This window comes from Meriones unguiculatus, chromosome 1 (genome assembly GCF_030254825.1).
Source record: "Meriones unguiculatus strain TT.TT164.6M chromosome 1, Bangor_MerUng_6.1, whole genome shotgun sequence".
NCBI lineage: Eukaryota > Metazoa > Chordata > Mammalia > Rodentia > Muridae > Meriones > Meriones unguiculatus.
The window spans coordinates 191,047,528-191,073,238 of NC_083349.1; the positions used below are offsets into that span (position 1 = coordinate 191,047,528).

At 38.1% G+C, this 25,711-nt stretch overlaps 1 protein-coding gene across 3 annotated transcripts in view; it reads right to left on the bottom strand.

The window, feature by feature from the left end:
• Window positions 1-25,711, bottom strand: part of Scaper (S-phase cyclin A associated protein in the ER) — a 334,907-nt gene that overhangs the window by 260,876 nt on the left and 48,320 nt on the right. Inside the window, exons 7-10 of one of the 3 annotated variants that reach the window (XM_060374232.1) lie at window positions 25,509-25,625; window positions 14,517-14,671; window positions 9,194-9,453; window positions 2,890-3,099 (exon numbers count right to left, since the gene is read on the bottom strand). In XM_060374232.1, coding sequence (XP_060230215.1) covers window positions 2,890-3,099; window positions 9,194-9,453; window positions 14,517-14,671; window positions 25,509-25,625 — 742 coding nt within the window. Of the gene's footprint in view, window positions 1-2,871; window positions 3,100-9,193; window positions 9,454-14,516; window positions 14,672-25,508; window positions 25,626-25,711 lie in introns of all 3 variants that reach the window. The other 2 variants (XM_060374222.1, XM_060374235.1) reach the window with 2 other exon arrangements.

Sequence of the window (25,711 nt, forward strand, 5' to 3'; positions counted from 1 at the left end):
CAGTGGCTCCTCTCATTTAGTCACAAGCCCCCTTCAAAACACAGAAGGGACAAGGGTTGTCTCCAAGAAGTCTCAAAGTCCTACAGACAGCAGCTGTTATTACTGTGCCACACAAAGGTAACAATACCTAAATTTCAAACGTCAAAAGTGTGTGCGTGTTTGTGTGTTTGTGGGTGTGCTAGCAAAAGATAAGTTAGTATATAAATCTATTTTCTTTATTTTCTCAATTTTATATTTTCTGGAATATAATTTTATTTATGAAAATCTGAAGAGTCAAACCTTGTACCACAGCTTATGAATGATACACTGATTTAGTCATCCATACACAACTTTGTTATCAGATAGTGAGAGATACATGATTTACAATTTTTTAAATAACTTTTAAAGAAAATTTGAAAACGCAATTCCAAAAAGTTAGGAATAATATAAGCTAGGTTTATTATAGCATATTATTATTATTATTATTATTTTAGCAAAAATTAGCTTTTTCTTTTCAAAATTACTTTATTTGCAGATATTCATTAGATATAATAATATAATTATGGGGCTTATTATGACATTTTAATGTACATATATAATGTATTTTATATTTTATTACATAATGTATTTTATTAATTATTTGAGAATTTCAAAAGCATATGAAATTCCCATTGACCATCTCTTCACATCTAAGTTGGGATTTTCCTTCTTCCTCCTCCTCCTCCTCCTCCTCCTTCTCCTTCTTCTTCTGCTGCTGTTTCTTCTTTTCCTTTTTTCTCTTCATCATCTTCTTCCTCTTCCTTTGCTTCTGCTTCTTCTACTTCTTTTTCTTTCCCCATGAAGCTGAGTTTGGGTAGACCAGCTAGTCTTGGGAATAGGGCCTGCTTTATCAAGTGTTTGACTTCATTAAAGAATTATGATCACATCATTAAAAAACACTGACTCTTCCTCTCCCAGAAGCACCAGATGCCTTAGCTTTCTGAGCTAGTGGTGGAATTTCATGTCCACCCCCAGCCCCACCCTGTGCTGGGATTTTAGTCTGGCTAGAGCTCAAGACAATCTTATGCATACTGTCACAGTTGCTGTGAGTTCATATGTGCAGCTACCGTGTTGTGTCTGGGAGAATATTGTTTTCTTGGTGTTATTGACCACCCCTGGCTTTTACATCTTTTCAAGGCTCATGGATCTTTGTAGAAAAGGTCGACTTTTTTAACACTAAGACTAAACTCAGGGACACACACATGTCAAACAAGTACCCTATTACTAAGAAAGATTCTAGTAATTTTTTGGTAATGGTTCTATAAAGCAGGTGAACAACAAGTAATTTGTGTTTTGTTTTACTTTGAATAGCCCTATGACAATGTCATACTGAGAAACAAATTAAAACATTTTCTCATCATTGCAAGAAATTACTACCAACCTAAGAAACTACATAAGACACTAATCTAAAGCAGCCTATGAGAGCACCCTCCCATAATCACAAGATAAACAACTTACTATGCTTTCTAGCTGCAGAAACAAAAAGTGCAAATACACTGTAGTTAAAGCAATTACTTGCTTGTTCTTAATTAGGTTAATTTTTTTAAAGTTCATTTCTAGAAGACACAAGAAAAGAAAAATTTATATAGCCTTATTAAAGGAACTTAAACTTATTTTTGTTATTGTTGTCATGTTCCTATCTTTTTCTTCATTTAAACATCGCATATCAATTTCCTACTATATTTACTGTGATTATGTCTTTAAGATATAGAATGTCACCTAATGCCACTTGCAGATATCATGTTATTAATATTTTTTAAATATTATATACAATTAATTGCCTCTAAAAGTAAAATGAAGGACCAGGAGATGGCTTATTTGGTAAAGCACCTGCTGCTCCAGTGTGAGGGCCTGACTTCAGGTGTCTAGCACACACACAAAACTCAGGCACAGCAGTACACATCTGTAACCTGGGAATAGAGATGGAGGGCAGGAGCGTGCCAGGAACAGGCAGGTCCCTGGAGTTCATTGCCCAGTCATCCTACCCACCCCATGAGCTCCAGGATTAGTGAGTCTCTATCTCACTTAAGGAGGGGAGCAATAGAGGAAGACACAGTGACTGACTCCCACTAGTAGCCTCCACACACATGTAAACATATGTACATATGCCATATATGTACGTACATTCACAAAGGAAAAAGTCAAAAGTAAAACTTGAACCATAATGTACCTCATTTACATATGTGCTCTTTTCTTTACAAAGTTACTTACACAAAGCTAGTTAAGTGCTAGTCTGGATTAGCCACAGGGTAAGGTGCACCAATACTAAAATGAGCAATATAAAACCACAGCTAACCAATGTGCTTTCAAAGACTTGGGACTAAAGATAAATACATCTCATTTTAAAGACCAACTCCAGCTGGTTCTGAAGGCTCACTCTTGCAATCCTAAGACTTGGGAGGTATAAACAGGGAATCAGGAGTTCAATGTCATGTTCAGCTACATAACAAATTCAAGGCCAGCCTAGATGACATGAAAACCTTGATTTAAAAAAATAAAAATAAAAAAAGGCAAAAGACTAGCAGGCATCCTTTCTCACCAATGGGATTACCAGATGCCAAAGGGAAAAAAAGCCTTTCTGGCTTATTTTTAATGCGGATGCTAGGTTGTTAAAATGCATTTGATCAAATCACATACACACTTATTCTGAACAAGTTTTTAACTGTTATATTATCATTTTCATCCTCTACAATACAGTAAGAATCTTAACTATATGAGAATACTAAAATGACATCACATAAAATGCTTTATTAAACCTGTCTTGTAGAATATAAAGTTGTAATACAGATCACTATTACTTAAATGTACACTTTTTTAATCCACTCCTACAGAATTCTGAGAAGTTGTTCTTACCAAGTCAGCAGCACTCACATTTGAAATATCTGAAGGGTCCGTCTCAGTCGCCATCCCTGCTTCCTCGGCTGGAGCTCCGTCTCTGTCTGTTGGCAAAGCTGTGGTGGCTTGCTGAGTAACGGCAACGCATAGTGCATCACTGTGAACGGCTGGGATTTCAGAAGCATGCACTGAACTATCTTGACTACTACCAGAATTCTTGACATCATCCAACACACTCACTGTGAACTAAAAACACGATCCTTTAGAAAAGACCAAGGAGGAGTTTCAAATCTATCAAATATTAGATTCTGTAAGAGCTAGTTCTACTTAACCCATCAACTGTGAAGCAGCACTTACCTGTCTACTAGAAAATTTTTTGAAAATTAAAATACCTTTTAATTAAAAATGGAAAATGGACTCACGTGAAAATTAGTCTTTATTTGATCATGAAAATTTACAGAAATATCCCTAATATTTATAGACTGTCAACCAAAGAAAAATATGAGTAAAAGTCACTTAATCCCACTTGATGACTATGGAATTGAAAAAAGAAATAGCCATCTTAATCAGGCTTTGAGAGTTGATTGTATCCTCAATGAAAAGGAGGCAGAGGTGTGATCTCTGTGTTCAGAGCCAGCCTGATGTACACAGTGAGTTCCAGGACAGCCAGGGCTACACAGAGAAATCCTGTTCTCTGTGTGTGGAGCATAGCGGGAGAAAAGAAATGAGTTGCAGAGACTTTATCTACATGCCTGCTATGTGTTGAGCATCAGATTCAGCACTCTCTAAAATAACGTTTCATAAACTGTAACATTCCATTTCAGTACACTAGTTTTTATTCATTTTTAACATTTCTCAATTATGCACATCTGTATGTGTGTACACATGTTCACACATGTCACTGAGCTTGTGTGAGCAGAGGACAACTTGCCTGAGTGGATTCTCTGCACTATGTGGGTTCTGGACACTAAACCAGGTCACTGAGCTTGGTAGTAAGTACCTTTACTTACTGAGTCATCTCGTCAGCCCTCTAGGCTACTTCTTAATGAGCATCTCATTTATCTCCCAAGGAATTCTAGTCACATGCACAATGCTGACTGTTGCACTCATTTATGCAGTCTTTTTGTAAAATATCTAATATCAAATGGAAGAGTCAGCATCCTGAAAATATTCTGAAACCATTTCTAAAATATATTTTGGGACACTTTACTCAAAATTACCAAACTTGTCTTCTTAAAAACATGACTTCATAAATTTTTGAAATTTTGAAAAAAACAAACAAACAAACAAACAAACAAAAAAACAACACCCTAGAATAGTCTCAAGAAAAAAAAAAGGTTGAGCTAAGAAGACACATTTCCTCATGCAGTTCATACACTTTACACTTAGATATCCCAGATTCCTCTCAAGAATAACTCACACATAGGCTGGCCTTGAACTCAAAGCAATCTACCTGCTACTGCCTTCCTGAGTGCTGGGATTAAAGGCGTACAACATCACACCCAACTTACATATCCATTTTTTTTTTTTTTATCTAACTCAGTAAAAATAAGCAAGTTTATTTTCACATTTGGTGCTTTGTATTCCAATTATACTTCAGGTCAAAGAACTAAAACTGATTATTATGAATTTAATCCTCACATCACTTCTAAATAAACATAGACAAACACTGCAGAAGCCATAAAGCTCCCAGTTTGATGAACTGTTTCTAAAAATATTAAACTTGACTAAGTCTCATAAGCTACTCTAGACATTCTACTATTCGTCAGAATATAGCAACCAAAGTGTTGATTTTAGCATAAGCATCATTTAAACTGGATCATACTGTTTACAGTGGTTTACAGTGCTATCAACATTATTAACCTGTCAGTCATTGTGGTTTATAATCTTCTTGACAATATTTACACCAGCATTACTTATGTTTACAGCATAGCTAACTGTTTATTAAAAACTCAGTATCATTCATTTATCTAAGAAATCAAAACTAAACCATAAAACAGAAAAAATATAAATGCCCTAATTCAATTTTTAGAGTAAGAGTGAAGAATATGAATACTGCTATGACTTTGACTTCCATTAGAACTAAGTTCTCACACTGAAACACTACAGCAACTATTTTAATTATTCAAACATTCTCTCTATGGACTACTCTTGAAATTTCCAAAATCAAATATATGTATTTCAAACATATATACAAAAAATATACAAAAAAATAGCACTAATTTTAATACCAGATTATAGTTTTATGTAAGACACATCATTCTTATGGTAGGTAAAATTAAAAAGTGATTTCTTCCCAGGCATGGTGATAAAAGCTTAGAATCCCAGCACTGGAAAGGTAGAAGCAGGAAGAACATGAAGATAATGGGTGACAGTGTAAGACCCTATCTCAAAAGCACCAAGAACGGGGGTGCCACACACTTTCGATCCCAGCACTAAGGAGACAAAGGCAAGAGAAATCCAGGGTAGCCTGGTCCACATAGTAAATTCCAGGCCCACCAGGGCTATGTAGTGAGACCCTGTTTGAAAATAAAAAGCAGAAAGAGAAGGAAGTAGGAAAGTAGGGAAGGACAGAGAAGGAAAAAAGAAGAAAGAGATGGAGGAAATGAGAGAAAGGGGAAAAAAAAAGTAAAGCGGAAGGAGAAAGGATTTTGTCACTAATTATCTCCAGGCATTCAAGTTTCTTAAATTTGCATCCAATAAATATATACTCACTATTTTCTACATGTCTAGGGGTCTTACATATTGTCTCAAATTAGAACACTACGTAAGGCATCGCTTTGAAGAAGCGTCTCACAAAGACATAAAATACACAGTAAAGAGTACTGTAGTCTTAGAGCCTGTCACAACCAGGCTTGGCAGGGCATGCCTGTGGTTCCAGGTACTCAGGAGGCTGAGAAGAGGAGCACAAGTTCAAAATCAGCCTGGGCTACAACCATTCTGTCTCCAAACAAAAAACAAAACAAAACAAAAGGTTACCAAAACAACAACAACAAACAAAAAAACATAGCTCAGGGGTAGTGCACTCGCCCAGCATGTGCACACGACCCCTAGGTTCATTCACCAACACTGAAAAAGTAAAAACAAGAAGGAAAAAGCAAGACCAGGAAGTTAAGGATTATTTCCAATGGGAAAAATATCTTTTGACTAACGATTAACTTAAACAATATCATTCTAAACTGAAAATATTATAACTATTTTGTGAATGATATGTTTAGATCCTTTCTTCTGATACTAAAGAATATGTCACTATTCATTTTACATAACAATTACACCAAATGAATGAGAATATTTACATAAATATCCTAAAAGCATGAGTTCATAAGTCAAAGAGAAAAAAATAATGGGAACCTTAACTTCACAGAAGATATTTAACATTGCTAGCTGTAGACAGTTAAAGCAAAACAATCTCAATGTCACTCTTTAATGATTCTAAACCCCAAATGAAGCAAGAGAGAACACCATTTGAGCTGACTAATAATAAACCTTGTCAAATTACAATCATTGTGACATTAAGTACAATCACTTCATTTCTGTCATAAAGGGATAAAACAAACTGAACTATAGACAAGGAATGAATAAACAAAGAACAGTTTACAAAGCAAAGGAAAGCAAAGCAAAACAAAACGCTGCAATGAGTTCTTCAAGACACTTAAAGCCATGAAAGCCTAAGAGAGATGAGGAACGGTCCCTAATGATAAACAGTAAAGAAACAAAACCAAATGTACTACAAGATTCTAGATGAGATCTTAAATCAGAAAACAAATAAAAAAAAAATGATAAGCACAGCCATGCATACTAACATATTCTTGCAGTCCCAGAACTCAAGAAGATTAAAAAAAGATGATCAGGAGTTTTTGAAGCCAGCTTGGGCTACTCAGAAGACTATCTCAAAATAAAATAGCAAACAACAAAAGCAGCCAAGCATGGTAGGCTATAACTACCCTTAAAAGGCTAAAGCAGGAGGACACTGAAGTTCTAGGTCAGCCTGGGATACACATTAAGACCCTGCCTTTAAACCATATACCAAGGGGTGGGCAAGATGGCTCTGTGGGTAAAATGCTAAGCCTGATGGCTTGAGTTCAAAACTCCAAACCAAGATATCAGAAGGAGAAACCAACTCCTATGTGTTGTCCTCTGACCTCCACAGGTACATCACAGCACATACTCATAATAAGTGTAATCCTGAAAACAATTTTAAAGCCTTTTAAATTTTAACATACTACAAAAAGTCTGAGACAGCAAGAAAAATTTAAATATTGACTATATTAGATATTATATAAATGTTAAATTCATTTCATAATATAATTACATAAAAGAGTGTAAGTGTTCTTAGAAGACACATGCTATGTTATAAAAGTGGGTGGCTTTGATGTTGGCACATTAATCTCAAGGGTTTAGCAGAGTAAAGACAGACATACAGGACATCTGTGGTGTGTTTCCTCTCTTCTACTGCTTCTGGTGTCTATTGCGTTTTCCTTCCTGAATGAGAATTAAGCATCTTCCCTAGAGTCCTCCTTGTTCTTTAGCTTCTTTAGGTCTGTAGATTTTAATATGTTTATCCTAAATTATGTGGCTAATATTCACCGATGAGTACATATCATGTTTGTCTTTCTGCTTCTGGGATACCTCACTCAGCATGATCTTTTCTAGTTCCATCCATTTGCCTGCAAATTTCATTATTTCCTTGTTTTTAATTGCTGAGTAATATTCCATTGAGTAAATGTATCACAATTTCTGTATCCATTCCTCAACTGAGGGGCATCTAGGTTGTTTCCAGATTCTGGCTATTACGAATAAAGCTGCTATGAACATGGTTGAGCAAATGTCCTTGTTGTATGGTTGAGCATCTTTTGGATATATGCCTAGGAGTAGTATAGCTGGATCTTGAGGTAGCATTATTTCCAGTTTTCTGAGGAAGTGCCAGGTTGATTTCCAAAGTGGTTGTACAAGTTTACATTCCCACCAGAAATGGAGGAGGGTTCCCCTTTCTCCACATCCTCTCCAGCATGTGTTGTCACTTGAGTTTTTGATCTTAGCCATTATGATTGGCGTGAGGTGGAATCTAAGAAATGTTGTGATTTGCATTTCCTGATGACAAAGGATGTTGAGCATTTGTTTCTCTGCCATTCAATATTCCTCTATTGAGAATTCTCTGTTTAGCTCTGTACCCCATTTTTAAATTGGATTATTTTGGTTTGTTGGTGTTTCATTTCTTGAATTAAATTTATTTAATCAAATTAAGTTCTTTATCTATTCTGGACATTAGCCCTCTGTCAAATGTAGGGTTGGTGAAGATCTTTTCCCAGTCTGTGGGCCATTGTTTTGTTTTATAGACCGTGTCCTTTGCTTTACAGAAGCTTTTCAGTTTCATAAGGTTCCATTAATTTATTGCTGATCTTAGAGCCTGAGCTCTTGGTGTTCTGTCCAGGAAGTTGTCTCCTGTGCCAATGCATTCAAGGTTCTTCCCCACTTTTTCTTCTAACAGATTAAGAGTGTCTGGTTTTACCACGCTGTCTTCTAAAAGACTCCACCCAGAAGGGTATCGAAGCAGATGCAGAGACTCGAAGCCAAACTCTGGACAGTGTTCAGTTGGTTGAAGGGGAATATAAAAGAACCAGAGGGACAGGAGCTACCCAAGGTGACCAACAAAACTAAAAAATGCAGGGCCCGGGAGGGCGGGGGGAGCTACGGAGACTGATGCATTAACCAAAGAACAAGCATAAAGGGGACCTAGGACCCCTCCCCATGCTGCTCAGAAGTAGCCCATAGACAGCTCAGTCTCCATGTGGGTTCCCTAAGGAGAAGAGACAGTCTCTGACATAACTTGGTTGTTGTCTGCCTCTTGATCACCTCTTCCTGGTGGGGTGACCTAGCCAGCCCAAAGAGGAAGAGGAACCAAGCAGTCCTGATGGGATCTAATAGGCTAGGATCAGACAATAGGGGAGAAGGACTTCCCCTCTCAGTGGACTAGGGAAGAGGGATAGGGGAGGAAAAAGGAGGGAGAGTGGGACCTGGAAAAGATGAGGGAGAGGGCTACAACTGGGATACAAAGTGAACAAATTGTAAATAATAATAATAACAATCAAAAAATAAAAAGACAGACACAAAAATGCAATAAATATAAATCTGTGAGTCTAATTAAATTTTATTTATCTAAGTAAAATTTGTGAATCTAAGTAAAATTTGTGAATCTAAGAAGTGGTAGATTAACCAATCTAATCTTAAACTTTTCTTAATATCTCAAATTTTAAATGAAGAGTAAAGTGGAAAGGATAAGACATTCTAGCACAGACTGATGTCTTTGAAGACAATAGTAAGGATTTTCAGAATACATTACCTGCGTTCTCTCAGAAAGAGGATGGTCAGAAGAGTGTAAGGAATCTTTGGATAGAGATTCAACAGTAGAACATCTGTCCTCAGCAAGTTCCCCTTTCTGTATCCTTTCTTCAGGTAAAAGACATATGTTTTCCTTATCACTGTCATCCTTTGGCCTTAAGGTTTCTGTCACTAGTGAAGCTCTTGGCATCATGGCTGTCCATCGGGAACGAACTGGCCGTCCTCTCTGAACAGTCTCCCATCCCTCAGCATCTTTCCGTTCTATGCAGTTAAGGGAAGAAAATAAATCAATTTTTCTTTAGATGATAAAAAATTGGGAAACCTATAAAATAAAAATGTTTTCTAATTTAATTACTTTCTCCTTCCTTATTTTTCCTAAAATATTTTAAGGCAAATTCTAGACATTGTTACACTTTTTCTATAAATACTCAGTTGGTTTCTTAACAGAAAGCATCTTTAATACTATGAAGTACAACCAGAAAAGGGAATAATGCTATAAATCATACCAATTCTATATTCAGCATTTTGTCATGCTTAGCTTTATCAAAACATAGTACATGTTATTAGGTATATCTTGTTTATACTTTAAAATAATGCAAATTAAATGAGAAACCATAAAATGAGTATAAACCACACAAGGAGAAAAAACTGAATTATAAAATTAGAAGAGTTTAACAAAAGATTTTAGTCCCAGTTAATTTAGCCAGTTCCTCTTTAAACCGTGATGATTAATCTCTTCATTCTTTAAAAGAAAGAAAAGCACAACTGAAAATTTGGACCTAATCCATTAGCCAAGACAGCCAACTCAAACACTATCATATAATTAAATAATTGAAGCAAGTAAAAAGGAGTATTTAAAAAAAAAGAAAAAGAAAAAAAAAAAAAGCTCTACCAAGGTTCCTTGGAAACAAAAAATAAAAGGCTACAGACAAATTACATCTTCAATGAACCTTGAGGGAAATAGTATTTATAAATTATTTCCATAATAATGAATGTTTAAGGACAGCAAATCATGCATTAAACTGTCTGAGCCACTCCAAGTAGAATATTAGAAGAAAAGTATAAAAACTAAAGATTACATCTCCTTTCCCAATCTTATATAAATAAATTTTCCAATACTAGAAATGTCATTAGTAAAGTTACATTCAATTCAATTCAATACAACCACTACCTGAGTAAGAATTAAAATATCCTACATGATTGTGATACATTAACTTTTTAATCATAGTATTTAATTCATTAATGCTTGGTTAAAATATTTACATCACTGTTTAAGTGACAACCTTCCTGCAATTTCCATGTTAGTCTTGGTGTTCAGATTATGTTAACATCATAAAATATGATCTATTTTTTCTCCTAGAACAAATTTTCATAGGCTTGATATTTTTATTTTACAAGTTTAGAAAAATGCACATGTTCAGCCCTATTGATCTAGAATCTTATTTGTGAAAAGATATTTCAAAATCACATTCTTTCAAGGTACTTAAGCTTCTCTAATTCTTCTGATGTAAATTTGAAAATGTTTTAAATTTTTTTCAATTTCTTCTGATTTTCCAAATCTGCAGTATAATGCTGCTTTTCATACCTGATTACTGCCTTGTCAATATTGCCACGGTCTCTACAATGCTCCCTATTTCTTCCTTAACATAAACCTTTGTCTCTTCTTTCATCTATATTACTAAAATGTGGTTATTTTATTCATGTATCTGAAAAATACCTTTTAACTTTACAGCTATCTCTGTATTTTTCTTTTTAATCTCCTTAAACTTAACCATTTTTTGCAAATTCAAAAGGGTACTTTAGTTTTACTTCTTTATCTCAAAAGTTCTTAAACATTCATGTTTATTCATTTTTCAAATTTTCATTGATGCCCTTTTTGACATTATTCAAAAGTGTATTATGAATTCCCAAAATTTTCAGAATTATACAGCTATCTTCTTGCAATTTGTTTCTACCTCAATTCCATGTGGTTAGTAACAAAATACGTTATCTCTATCACAGAGGGTGCCAAATGTGCGTGCCTGGGGAGTGCACTGCACACGGTGCTCATGTGCAGATCAGAGAACGTTCAAGCGTTGCTTCTCTCTTTGTACCATGTGGATCCCAGGAACCAAGCTCAGGTCATCAGCCTTGGCAGCAAGTTCTTTACCTACTGAGCTATCTTGCCAGCACCACCCCATCTCCCAAATGATTTAAATCACCTAAAATTTCATGACTTTCTAACAACCCAGCATGTTTTAAATTGAGTAAATGTTCCATGCATGCATACATATTTAGACTCAATAGTTCAGGTCATAAAAAAAACAAGGACTTAAATTAAATTTTGTCTTTTTCTTGCCAAAAACAGCCATAAAAAAAAAACTAGACAAAATATATAAATGAACTGTTTAAAGGCACTGGAAAGCAACCAGCATAAGCATCTCTTGAGAAACTATAATTCCTGAGTGAAGGGAATGGCAGCATGAGACCCACATTCACCTAAGCATTTTGACTGAAGACATTTGGGACTGAGTACAGTGAAGTGAGTTCTAGCAAAAGCCAACATTCCTGGCTGGCTGAAGCAGACTAGAATCCAGGGGCAACACCTTACAGAAAGTGAGGGATGCTACAGAGAAATGAGCTCCCACAACAACAACAACAAATCTGCATCCAATCTTCTCCCAAGGTGCTGACAACCACTCAGCTTTCCGTATACAAGGCAAGACTCCAAAAAAAGCAGCAGAAAGCAGCAGCTGGTATGTTAACGAGCTAAGCAGAAACTGTACAATGCTGGAAAAAAAAAAACTGGAATACAGGGATGTAATGGTTTCTGTGAATAGTCTGGGGTTTTCAGTGAAAATCTCAAAAGGAGTAATAGACCTTAATATAATCTCAAACCAAACCCTGAAAAGATTAGGAACACAGTTCTCTCTCTCTCTCTCTCTGGGTGTGTGTGTGTGTGTGTGTGTGAGAGAGAGAGAGAGAGAGAGAGAGAGAGAGAGAGAGAGAGAGTATGAGTGAGTGTGTGTGTCCGCCATGGCAAGCACTGCCACTGTAGCCTTATTTATCACCAGCTTGGCCTGCTGGCTACATACAGCCTAGAAGGACTGGGATATAAATGTAGGACTGTAGCTTTGTACCATTCACAGCACTGTTCCAAGTTCTACAACAATCGCGAGTCAGGCATAAGGTCCAAATGTAGGCTTTGAATTATAGAAGTCAGGGCCTTCTGTTGAAGTGTGTGTTGGGGGGATCTCTCCTCTTTATTCTCTCACCTAGGCCTTAGTGAGAATTGCTGCAGGAGAAAAATCACTAAGCTCAGGATAGCTGAAGTTGCTTCAAGTTGTCTCAAGCAGCCATGGCGAGTGAAGGGCCTTCTGAAATAGGAGTCACAGCTTCAGGTGCAGCGGTTCCTAGAGCTGAAATGAAGCATTCCTACACGGTAGAGGACGATCTAAAACAGCAGGCTGACTTGGAGACAGTCTCACAATTTGCCACGGGGCTGTTTGTCAGCTTCACACTTGAAGCAGCCAGACATTAAAATGGATCTGAAAACTGCCTCTCAGAAAGTTGAAAGGTTGCTTCTAAACAGCTTAAGGTGTTAAAGGGTGTATGTGTACATGTACTCGAAGAGTTCAAGGATTAACTATATCAAGGAATTCATATTAAATCAGCATTCTTAACAGTGCTTATCAGGACCTTTTTCCTAGTGTGTTGAAGACCTTTTAACTCTCTACTAAGTATCTTTAAGGAGGGTTAGATACATCCAGGCTCTTTCAGAGAAATTATCCTTTTTCAACAGTGGGCTATCAGGGAAAACAATCTTTTAAGAATTTGAAAATGACCACAGTATAAAATGTCTGAAACGTGCAGATGGTTAGATGGAAGAGACAGTTCACCATACTGACTGGATTAATGCATGGACACACATGGATTGAAATTAACCACACAAAGAAGCACCAGTTCTACAGACTAGGAAAATATTATAAGGAAAGCTAAAGAGAAGGTCAGAGAGTTAAAACTTACCAAAACCCTATTTTAAAGAAAGCGCATACAATTTGGGTATTGGGGTGGGGTTTTTTGTTGTTTGTTTGTATTTGTTTTTTTTCAGGTACAGATGTTTCAAAATGTCTGTGATGAGTGTGAAAAGACAAGGATAATGAGCAGATACTGAAAACCTTTTATTTTTTAATTGATTCAAATCCTAACATGTACCCAAACATAAGTACATATCTGTGAGAAAGCTGACTTTAAGTTGAGCATGTGAGATGTTTGTTTCTATGGTTTATCACAAATACATGATTCAACACAGATTTACATTTGTTCTTATTTTGTTATTGTCACACTTAGATAGAATTTTTTTAAAACTCCAATACTGTATTTTCAAGAGCCATCAATATTTCATGTAGTTTAAAATTTTTTGTCTGAAAATTTCATACATGCTTGTAATGTGTCTGTCAATCCTACTCCTATTCTCTCTTCTCTAATTTTTCCCTATTCCATCTACACCTTTCCCCTCCTAACTTAATGTGCTCTTCTGTGAACATACTGGGTCCCCAGTATTAGAGTATCTTCATGAATGTAGGGCATGAGAGGGCCATTGCACATATTCATAACTCCTAACAGCTGTGTCTGTGTAACACAAGATCACAGGATGAAGAAAGGATAGTATTTAAAATAAGTGAACATGGCAGAAATCAAAATGGAAAAATAAAATGAAGTACATCTGTAGTACTGGAAAAGGAATGTCTAGACGTCAACTCAGGATATCCCATATGCTAAAGAAATACTCTACTAATGATTTACCACATTGAGCAACCCTGTATTTTCTGATTTTAACTAATAGAGATCAATATGACATAGGTAAGGCGAAAAAATATAAATATATAAACATATTAGGAGCAAGTTTGTTTTGTTTTTGTTGGTTTGTTTTTTGTTTGTTTGAGACAAGGTTTCTCTGTTCCACCTAGGCTGTCCTTGACACACTTTGTAGACCAGGCAGGCCTCGAACTCACAGAGATCTGCCTGCCTCTGAGTGCTCGGATCACAAGCGTGCGCCAGCGCATTCAGCTAAGTTGCAGGGGGAAGGGGGGATTGTTTTTCAAGACCGGGTTTCACTGTGTAACAGCTCTGGCTGTCCCGGAACTCACTCTGTAGATCAGCATGGCCTCAAACTCACAGAGATCCACCTGCCTCGGCCTTCAGAGTGCTAGGATTAAAGGCGTGTGCCACCACCACCCTTAAAGGCCAAGTTTTTAATTTTAGTACAAATATCCCTTTATAACAACAGGCAGCTAAAACATGAATAAATAAAAATTTTAAAAAGCGAACTCAAAATCACTTGCCATTTCTGCGGGCAGTCTTCTGCACTGTCGTTGCACAGGGCTGAGCAGGTGTTACATCGGAAGTGGTAGAAACAGTATGATGAGCCTTGACCTTGTCTGCCCAGCTGACACCTGTGGGAGCCAGACATGGGGCAGTTACTGCGCCAGGTAAACTCCTATTGAGAAAGGTAAACAAATATAATAAATAAAGAGCAAAGTAATTATTGTAAAATCGCACCACTTATATAGAAGTATCTAAATTTGTCCTTCTACTACTAGTTTTCGTAAGTAACGACGCATGTTAATAAGTCATTCTTGACACAGGCAATACTAAGACTGTTCCTTCTCTGTGTATGTTTCTTTCATAAACTACTACACACATGATGCTACATTGGCAACATTCAATTTTGGGTCTTTAAAAATTAAGTAATACTATTATCTAAAGTTATATTTCTCAAATCTTCATAGCTATCCTATTCATTCCTTCTACAGTCACTTTAATAGCTCACATTTATCAAAAATCTGCTGCTGGCTTAGTCTGAATTATCTTCCTCCATCGACTAAAGACTCAGGACACAATGAAAGCAAATTATTGGTACACATTACAGACTACTCAGGTCTGAGGAGGCACCAAGGGCTGTGAGACCACTAAAGGGCTCAAGTTTTTCTTCAGCTCAAATACAACCCAACAATGATATCCTTCCTCTCTCACATATTGGTCCACACCACCCTGCGCTACAACCAAAAATAGGTCCTGAATTTGTTGCACTGACACGGTGTAGTACTGGCTGGCCGGGGACAGGGTAGCTTCCAACCTCCCTTCCATCTGTGGCGTCACAGGCAAAGAGAACTTATTGCAGGTAAGGAGACATGGTCTACTTTCCCTCCCACCCTTTCCCTTCCCTGGACCCATGGCTTTAAAGGCTCCCAAAAATCTTCCCCCCCCCCCAGAAAAAGTGACTCTGCTCTTATACATAGTAAATGGTTTACATACTATTTAAATTTTGAGTTAAAATAATGAACAAAACCCAAACTTTATAACTAACATTTCAGTTAGTAAAGCACAACCCAAGCAGCATGAGATGCAGGCAGGTAATAAGGGCGGGCGGCCTATGAACTGCATTAGGAAGTAAAAGAGGCAATACATTATACAATGATAGTGAATGGGACCCCACGAAGAGCACTGTAGGAGCGTTATGCATGTAGGCGTTGCCATAGCGAACACTGTCAGCTTGACAGCGTCTAGAACCACCTAGTAGACAACCCTCTGGGTATGCCTATGAGGGAGTTTCTGACAGGATTAACAAATGAGGCTAGCACCCCTGCATGGGCTGGGGGCCCAGACTGAGGAGAAGGCAAGCATATGTTAGCATTCATCTCTCTCTGCGTCCTGACTGCAGACAGTGTGATCAGGCCCTTCACATTCCCTACCATGATAAACTGTCCCATCCAAGTAAACCCTTCCAAACTCCCCTAAGTTTCTTTTGCCAGATATCTGTTACCAGCCATGAGAAAAAGTAACTAAGGCATACATTAAAACACTCCAGCACTAAAGTAAGTCTACACTAAAACATACTCAGCAAACAGACTAATACACTGCAGTAGACAGCAAGTTTGGAAGAATGCATTTGGTTCTTTCCGTTTATGTATATTTTCCCACCTGCCTAAGGTCCAAATATTATATGACTCTTAAGCCTGTCACACATCAAAGGAAACACTTTCTAGGAACTCCACAAAAAAAAGATTGAAAGCAAAAGTCTAATTCTACTGAACAAGAATCAGCTTGCACTAAATGCCAGCTACTATGTTAGGATGCTTAACATACACAGATATGTCAAAGATCTTGCCTCAAAGATGATAATAGCAGAGAAAATTGGCATTAAAATTATAATGCTTGGGAGAGAGCTCAGTTGGTAAAGCATTCATCATGCAAGTATTAGGACCCTTCACATACATGAACACCTTCACATGCCTATACACACATAAAACATGTAAAACCTAGCATGGTGATGCATACGAGCACTTGGGAGGCTAAAGAAGAATTATCAGTCAAAAGTCACTCTGTGGTATACAGTGGGACCCCTGCCTTAAAAATACAGCGATGCTTTCCAATTGCAATAATAAAACAAGCATATCCAAGATAATAATAGGTAAAAAGCTGTGGGATGGTGAGTGTGACAGATAGGGCAATGTCAACAATGATCAGGTTTGGGGGCCAGAGATGGCTCAGTGGTTAAGAACACTTACTACTCAATCATGAGGTGCTGAGTTCAAAGTCTAACATTCACACTGGGAAGCTCACAAATGCCTGTGATTCCAGCTCCAGGAATCTGATACACTTTCCTAGGCTCCACGGGCACCCACACATACATTCTGCTTTTACTAATACAGACACACACCCATGCACAAATAAATAAAATAATAATTTAGAGGAAAAAAGGAATATTAGGAAATAGAGGAAAGAGAACTGATAAAGCAAGCACTTACCAACCTTTTATTAAAATACTATACATTAAGGCTTATATTAGTAAAAGAAAAATGTTTTAAAAGCAAATTTCCCACAAAGACATAGTAGTACATGATTATGATACCATCTTGGGAGCTGAAGTTAGGAGAATCATGAACTCAGTATCATCCTCAGCTGACTAGCAAGTAAGAGACAGTCTGGAAAGACCATTTTTTGAAGTCATGAAGTTAACAGTAATGATAACAGTCACAATAATAATGCTGCAAAGCATATCATTAATTTATATGGCATCCATGTTTTATTTAAACTTCTAGTTGAAACAAATGAAAATCACATTCACAAAAAATATGCAAAATGTTATGGCCCATGTATAAAACATAGTAACAGAATTTAACAGACTTAGTTTTAAATCATGTGGTATCATGTTTAAAGAACACCATGTAAACCCCTCACCTCGTGCCATATCCTGGGCTATAACTCCTGCAGAAGATCCCTACTCTATCCGAGGCCACCCCAGTAACAGGAACCCCAGGTAAGGCACTACGCTCTATCTACCAACAATCCTTGAAGCCCACCCAACAGTCCCCTACAGCACCCACCCCCCTTGGCTGTATATCCAGGCCCACAACTCCCACAGAAGACCCTCCTCTGCCAGATGCCATGCCACTTGCAGGAACCCCAGAGGCCAAGCCAATACATGGAACACCGGAGACCACACGGGTACTGGGAACCCCAGAGGTCACACCACTTCCCAGAACCCCAGAACCCCAAAAGTCATGCAAGCTGCCAAAACCTAAGTAAAGACCCCTTACTGGAACTGAAGAATTGCTGGTCACCAGAACCACAGCCACTCAGGCCAAAAGACCAGAGAGGAAACAGAAACCAAGATAAAAACACATCTAAAAACCCAGAGAAGAGCATGTCTGATTGCATGCGGGTTGATGCCCCAGGTCCCGCCTCTGAGAAAAAGGTATCGGACGGGTCTGATGCTCTTTGGGTGGATGACACCTAAATGAACATCTGTACAAAGTCCCAATTTATTTCTAATATCAGAGATCAGACCTCTACTCTTGCCTGATGCGTCTAAAACAAAAAGGGGGAACTGTAGAGAGCTGCGGAATGCTATGCCTTAAAGATGGAGCTGGTTTCCGCCTTCCACCTTCCCGATGGTGAGTGCTCTCTGTCACGAACAACTCCACATTTGGCTAAGGCCGAGGATCTGGCTTGCTTCCATGTATGTGGACCTATCTGCATTGCCCACGTGGCACGCCTGGGTTGGCTACCCAGAGGTTATTTAAGCTGGGGGCTGGCTTTCCCCGGGGTCTGAGGATTGTTCAATGTTCCTGAATAAACTGCATTGAAAAAAAAAAAAAGATTTCCAAGTACACATGAATTTTAAGAACTATAAAAAAAAATAAAAAAAAAATAAAAAAACATCCATCATCATAGATAAATTCAGGAACCAGCATCTCAACCTATAATAACCCCAAACACAGATGACTAGAGGCCAGCGTAAGAATATAATCAACAACAGCTAGGATAATATGGTACCACCATAGTCCAACTAACTATCCTACTACAGCAAGCCCTACCTATTTCAACACAGCTGAAGCACAGGAAAATGACCTTAAAACAAAAAAAAGAAAATAATAATCCCTTGAAGAAATCCAAGAAAACACAAAAAACAGGTGAAGGAAATGAATAAAACTGTTCAAGATTTGAAAATAAAAACAGAAGCAATAAAGAAAACACAAAATGAAGGAATCTTGGCGATGAAAAATCTAGGTAAACAAACAAGAACTACAGAAAGGCAAGCATCACCAATAGAATACAAGAGATGGAAGAGAGAATCTCCGGTGTTTAAGATTAGGAACAGAATGAGGAAATTCCCCAGCTCAAAGGCCCAGAAAGTATTTTCAACAGAATCATAGAAGAAAGTTTTCTTGCTCTAAAGAAGGAGATGTCTATAAAGACACAAGAAGGTTATAGAACACCAAATAGATTAGACCAGAAAAGAAAGTCCCCCTGCCACATAATAATCAAAACACAAAACGTACAGAACAAGAAAGAATATTAAAAGCTGCCAGGGAAAATGAGCAAGTAACATATAAAGGTAGAACTATTTAGAATTATACTGTCTTCTCAAGAGATAGATACTCTAAAAGCAAGAAGGCCCTGGGCGGGAGTCTTGCAAACTCTAAGAGACCACAGATGCCAACACAGACTACTGTAGACAACAAAATTTTCAATCACCATAGACAGATAAAACAAAATATTCTGTGACAAAGTCAAATCTACACAGTATCTATCCACAAATCTAGCACTACAGAAAGTAACAGAAGAAAAACTGCAACCCATGGAAGTTAACTACACCCATGAAAACACGGGAGATAATTTCACACCAGCAAAAGCAGGGAAGCAAGCACAGAACGGATGTGAAAACAGGATACGTTCTTCTGCCGAATGCAAGAAACAAACCTGAACATCGAAGATAAACATTATCCCAGAGTAAAAGGTTAGAAAAACAGTTTTCAAGTAAATGGACCCAAGAAGCAAGATGGTATAGCCATGCTAATATTTAACAAATTAGACTTTCAACCAAAATTAATCAAAAGAGATGAAAATTTAACATCTATGCCCCAAATATAAGATACTAACATTTGTATAAGAAATATTACTAAAGCTTAAGTCACACATCGAACCCCACATATTAATAGTGAGAGAGTTTAATACCTTACTCTCACCAATAGACAAGCCATCCCAACAAAAACTAAATAGAGAAATTAACAGACATTAAGAGTCAAATAGACCTAACAGAACATGCCACCCAAACACAAAAGAATACACCTCTTCTCAGCACCTCATGGAACCTTCCCCACGATTGACCACATACTCGTTCAAAAAACAAGTCTCAACAGATACAAGAAAACTGAACTAACACCTGAATCTTTTCAGGCCACCACTGACTAAAGTTGGATTTCAAAAACAACAGAAATAACAGAAAGCCTACAAACTAGTGAAAACTGAACAAGTCTCTACTGTATGACCACTGGTCAAGGCAGAAATAAAGATATTAAAAACTTCTAAAAATACAATGAAAATGAATGCACAACATACCCAAACTTGTAGAACACATGAAAGCAATGCTAAGGGAAAGTTCACAGCACTAAGTGTGCTAATAAAGAAATTAGAGAGATCTCATACCTGTGACTTAACAGTATACCTGAAAGCTCTAGAACAACCCACCCCCCAGAGGAGGAGAGGGCAGAAAATAATCAAACTCTGGGCTAAAATCAGTAACATAGAAACAAACAATACAAAGAATCAACAAAAGCAAGAGCTGATTCTTTGAGAAAAATCAATAATATAGACAAACCCTTATTCAAACTAACTAAAGGACACACAAGAGAATATCCAAATAAACAAAATCAAAGATGAAAACAGGGACACAACAGACATCAAGGAAATCCAATAAACCACTAGGTCATAGGTTGGTATAATGTTCTTTTGGAATGTATATACCTTACCCTGTTAATTCAAATGTTGATTTCTCTCCCCCACTACCTGGTTTCAATCCGGACATTGCATTGTGATATTTATTCTAAGCATCACCTGTCTCAAGTTCGTGTAAACATGCCACTATTTGTTCTCTAAATTGTCAATTAAAACAACCAGCCACGATGTTAAGCAATAGAAAAGAGAGGATGGGATATCCCAGTTCAGAGTGGGAGGAGAGGAAGGAAGAGGAGGACAAGAAGGAGTAGGAGGGAGAGAGGAGTAGAAGCTGGGAGAGCAGAAGCTGGAGGAAAGGTCTTAGAATGATATGGAGAAATGAACCAGACCTAAGATAGCACTAAAAGCAAGTATAATGGGTGAGTCTGAAAGGCAGGAGACCATGTGGGCTGGAGGTTTAGGATGGAGTAACTATTACCCAGCATTGTGTTCTAGGTTAACTAAATAAATCCTAGTCTCTGTGTGGTGATTTGGTTATACAGCTGTTTAAGATTAACCACAGCTTTACTAAAAGATATATCAATAGTGAATATTAATCACCAAATACAACAGTCATACTTCAAAAACTTTAATTTCAGAAAACTGAAAAAATCAGAAAGAAATGGGCGATTTTCTTAATAGATACCATTTGCCAAAGTTAATTCAAGATCAGATAAACAATTTAAATAGACCTGTAACCCCTAAGGAAATAGAAGCAGTAATTAAACGTCTCCCAACCAAAAAATTTAAAAAGCCCAGGTCCAAATGCTTTTAGCACAGAATTCTAACAGACTTTTAAAGAAGAGCTAATACCAATATTCCTCAAATTATTCCACAAAATGGAAACAGATGGAACATTGCCAAACTCATTCTGTGAGGCCACAATTACCCTGATACCTAAACCACATAAAGACTCCACAAAGAAATTACAGACCAGTTTCCCTCATGAACACTGATAAAAACAAACAAACAAAAAATTACTTAATAAAATACTTGCAAACTGAATTCAAGAACACAATCAAAAATATCAACCATTATGATCAATTAGGCTTCATCCCAAAGATGCAGGGATGGTTCAAAATATGGGAATCTGGATGGAGAGATGGCTCAGAAGTTAGGAGCACTGGCTACTCTTCCAAAGGTCCTGAGTTCAATTCCCAGCAACCACATGGTGGCTCACAACCATCTATCTGCTGCCCTCTTCTGGTGCACAGGCATACATGCAGACAGAACTCTGTATACATAATAAATAAATAAATCTTTTTTAAAAAATCATCCATCATGATCAATTAGGCTTCATCCCAAAGATGCATGTGATTCAACATATGGGAATCTGAAAAACAAACTGAAAAAACCACATGATCACATCATTAGATGCTGAAAAAGGCAAAATCCAACAACCCTCCATGATTAAAGTATTGGAATACACCAAAACATAATTAAAGCAATTTACAGCAAGTCAATAGCCAACATCAATTTAAACAAAGAGAAACTCAAAGCAATTCCACTAAAATCAGGCACAATATGAGGCTGCCTACTCTCTCTGATATAGTTGAAGTTTTACCTGAAGCAATAAGACAATTAAAAGAAATCAAAGGGATTAAATTGTTAAGAAGTTAAAGTATTGCTTTTTCCAGATGACATATAATAGTATACATAGGTGACCCCACAAATTCTACTAGTAAGCTCCTACAACTGTATACTTACAGTGAAATGGTTGGAGACATGATTAACTAAAAAAAAAAAAAAAAAAAAAAAGTAGCCCTCATGTAGACAAATAAGATAAAATATCTTGGTGCAACTCTAACCAAGCAAGTGAAAGACCTGTATGACAACTTCAAATCTTTGGAGAGAGAAATTGGAAAGGTATCAGAAGAGGAGAAGATCTGCCATGCTCATGGATCAGTAGAATTAACATAGTAAAAATGGCCATCTTACCAAAAGCAATCTACAGATTCAATGCAACCCCATCAAAATTCCATCACAATTTTTTTCTTTTTATTAATTATTTATTCACTTTACAACCCAATCATAGCCCCTTCCTCCTCTCCTCCCAGTCCCACCCTCCCTTTCTCTTCTCCATCCCTCCTTCCCTATTTCTCAAAAAGGATCCCTCCCTACAAGCCACATCAGGACTGAGCATGTCTTCTTCCTCTGTGACCTGGCAAGGCAGCCCCACTATGGGGTAGTGATCAAAAATCAGGCAACAGAGTCCATGTCAGAGACACCCCTGCTCCCCTTACTAGGGACCCACATGAAGCCTGAGCCATTGGCTACATCTGTGTCTAGGTCCAGTCTATGTATGGTCCTTGGTTGGTGCTTCAGTCTCTGCAACCACCTCCGGGACCTGATTAGTTGGCTCTACCAGTCCTCTTGTGAAACTCCTGTTATCTCCAGGTCCTTCTATCCTTCCCCATACTTTCCACAAGACTTCCTACGCTTCACCCAACATTTGGCTGTGAGTCTCAGCATCTGTTTCGATCTGCTCCTGAGTGGAGCCTATCAGAGGACAGCTATGCTACCCTCCCATCTGCAAGCACAGCAGAATCATTAATAGTGTCAGGGATTGGCTCTCTCAGGTTGGGCAAGGAATTGGCCAGACATTCCCTCAACCTCTGCACATTTTCCCTGTACATCTTGTAGGCAGGGTAAATTTTGGGTTGAAGTTCTGTGGGAAGGTTGGTGTCCCCCTCCTTCTACTAGGAATCCTGTCTAGTTAGAAGGTATCCTCTTCAGTCTCCATGGCCCCTGCTACTAGGAGTCTCAGCTAGAGTTACCCCCATATCCTCCCAAAAGCCTACCCTGTCTTAGATCTCCAGCTTGTCACATAGATGCCCCTGCCCATGGTTTCTCTTCTTTCTGTAGGCCCTCTGTCCTCTCACCCCCATTCCTCCCAGGTCTGGTCTCTATCCTTATTTCTCTCTGCACTCCCTCTCCTACACTTTGTTCCCTCTCTTCAATCACTTCCACTGTCTATTCCATTTTCCCATCTGAGTGAAATTTAAGCACCCTCCCTTGTGTCCTCATTGTTACTTCTCTTCTTTGTGTCTATGAATTGTAGTATGTTTACCATGTGCTGTATGGCTTATAAGTGAATATATACTGTGAGTGTCTTTCTGGGTCTGGGTTATTTCACTCAGGATAATCTTTGCTATTCATTTGTCTGAAAATTGCATGATTTCCTTCTTTTTAATGGTTGAGTACATTGTGTAAATGTACCACAATTTCTTTATCCATTCTTCAGTTGAGGGACGTGTAGGGTGTTTCCAGATTCATCTGAGATTTTATCTTACACCCATTGAATGGCTAAGATCAAAAACTCAAATGGCAGTTCATGCTGATGAGGATGTGGAACAAGGGAAACACTCCTCCATTGCTGGTGGTAGTGCAATCTTGTACAGCCACTTTGGAAATCAATATGGCAGTTTCTCAGAAAATTGGGAATTGACCTACCACAAGACCCAGATATACCATTATTAGGCTTAGAAAGATGTTCCATTCTACCACAAAAGACATTTGCTCAACTGTGTTCATAGCAGCTTTATTCCTAATAGCCAGAAACTAGAAACAAACCAAATGTCCCTCAATCAAAGAATGGATAAAGAAAATGTTGGGTATTTACACAGTGAAATAATACTCAGTTGTTTAAAAAAATCATGAAATTTGCAAACAAAAGGATAGAACAAGAAAAAGAAATAATCTTGAGTGAGGTAACCCAGACCTAAGAAGACAAACATGGTATGTACTCACCTGTAAGTGGATATTAACTGTAAAGGATAATCATGCTACAATCCACAGACCTAGAAAGGCTAAGTAACAAGAAGAGCTCAAGGGGGAAAGTATAAATCTGTCCGGGAAGGGGAAATAGAATAGATACTGTGGGTAGACTGGGGTTAGGTAGGGATGGGAAGAGGAGGAAATGGGGTTAGGGAGAAAATATTGTAAGAGTCAGTTGGAACTGGGGAGCAATTCAGGGGCAAGGTAGAAACCTAGTGCAATAAAAACTCCCAGAAATTGGGATGATCATAGAGCTAAGACTCCTAGTAATAGGAGATACAGAACCTGAAATGGCCATCTCCTATAACCAATCAGGACTTCTAATGAAAGGATTAAGACACAAACAGGCTCTCACATCTGTCCACCTCCTTCTGCATAGATCTTTTGAGCTTAGGGGAGGGGTTTGGTAAAGGCTTCTCATTTAGGGTTGATTGCACCGGAGTCACTCTGTACATTGTCTGCTGGATGTGGGTCTCTGTATAAAGCACCATCTCTTACAAAAAGAGCTTCTCTGCTGAGGGTTGAGTGGTGCACTCATCTGAGTGTAGCATTGTGTCCTGAGGAGTCACTTACTGTGTTCCCGGTTGCCCTCCACAAGCTGAATGTTCTACATGCTTTTGAACATGGAGAAATCGAGCTGGTGCTCAACTGGGAGCTTTACCCCAATGGCTAGTCTTTTTTTCTGACATCCTACTTTGTCCAATCAGTGCTGCTCATGAGTGCATGAGTGTGGGGCCATCCACTGCCATGGAACAACCTACAATGGCCACACCTTCAAAGAAAAGTAACTATCCTTCCCCTGCTGACAGCAATGGCCAACAGTTCTCAGCCTACGGACGGGGACTTGTGGGCCCCTTCCCTGTCCATGCTGAGGTTTGGCTGTCTTGAGCTCATGCAGGGTCTTGTGTAGGTAACCACAGCAGCTATGCATTCATGAATGCAACGGCCATGTCACATCCTCAAGGATAGAATTTTACAGCATTCCTCCCAATCCTCCAACTCCTAGGTTCTCTTCTGGTCCCTCTTCTGTGGTATTCCATGGTCCTTGACGGGGAAGGACACTGATTTAGAGTTGAGCACTCACAGTCGACTGTTCCTTTGTGTTTGGGTTTGTGCATGTGCGCATGTTGGTATGCATGTGTGTGGAGCTCTGAGAAGAAACTGTTGAGTACGTCTTGGAAATGATAAATGGTTTTTCCTCTGTGGGGTTGACACCTACGTGTATTTTTCTCTTGAAATACCCTGGTTTTAAACAACTATGAGTATTTTCATCTCACCCAAAGTTTAAGCTTCTTCTTGCAGTTGAGGTTGCATTCATTCTATCTGTTGATGGGCTTGGAATCACATGGCGTCCTGGAGACATCTTCTTTACTTCCCATGCCAGGGAGGTTGGTCTGACAATTCAGAACATAGAGCAGATTACTTTAACAGAGAAAAGGAGAAAAAACTAATCTTTCCTTTTAGCTGTTACTAAGTAAAA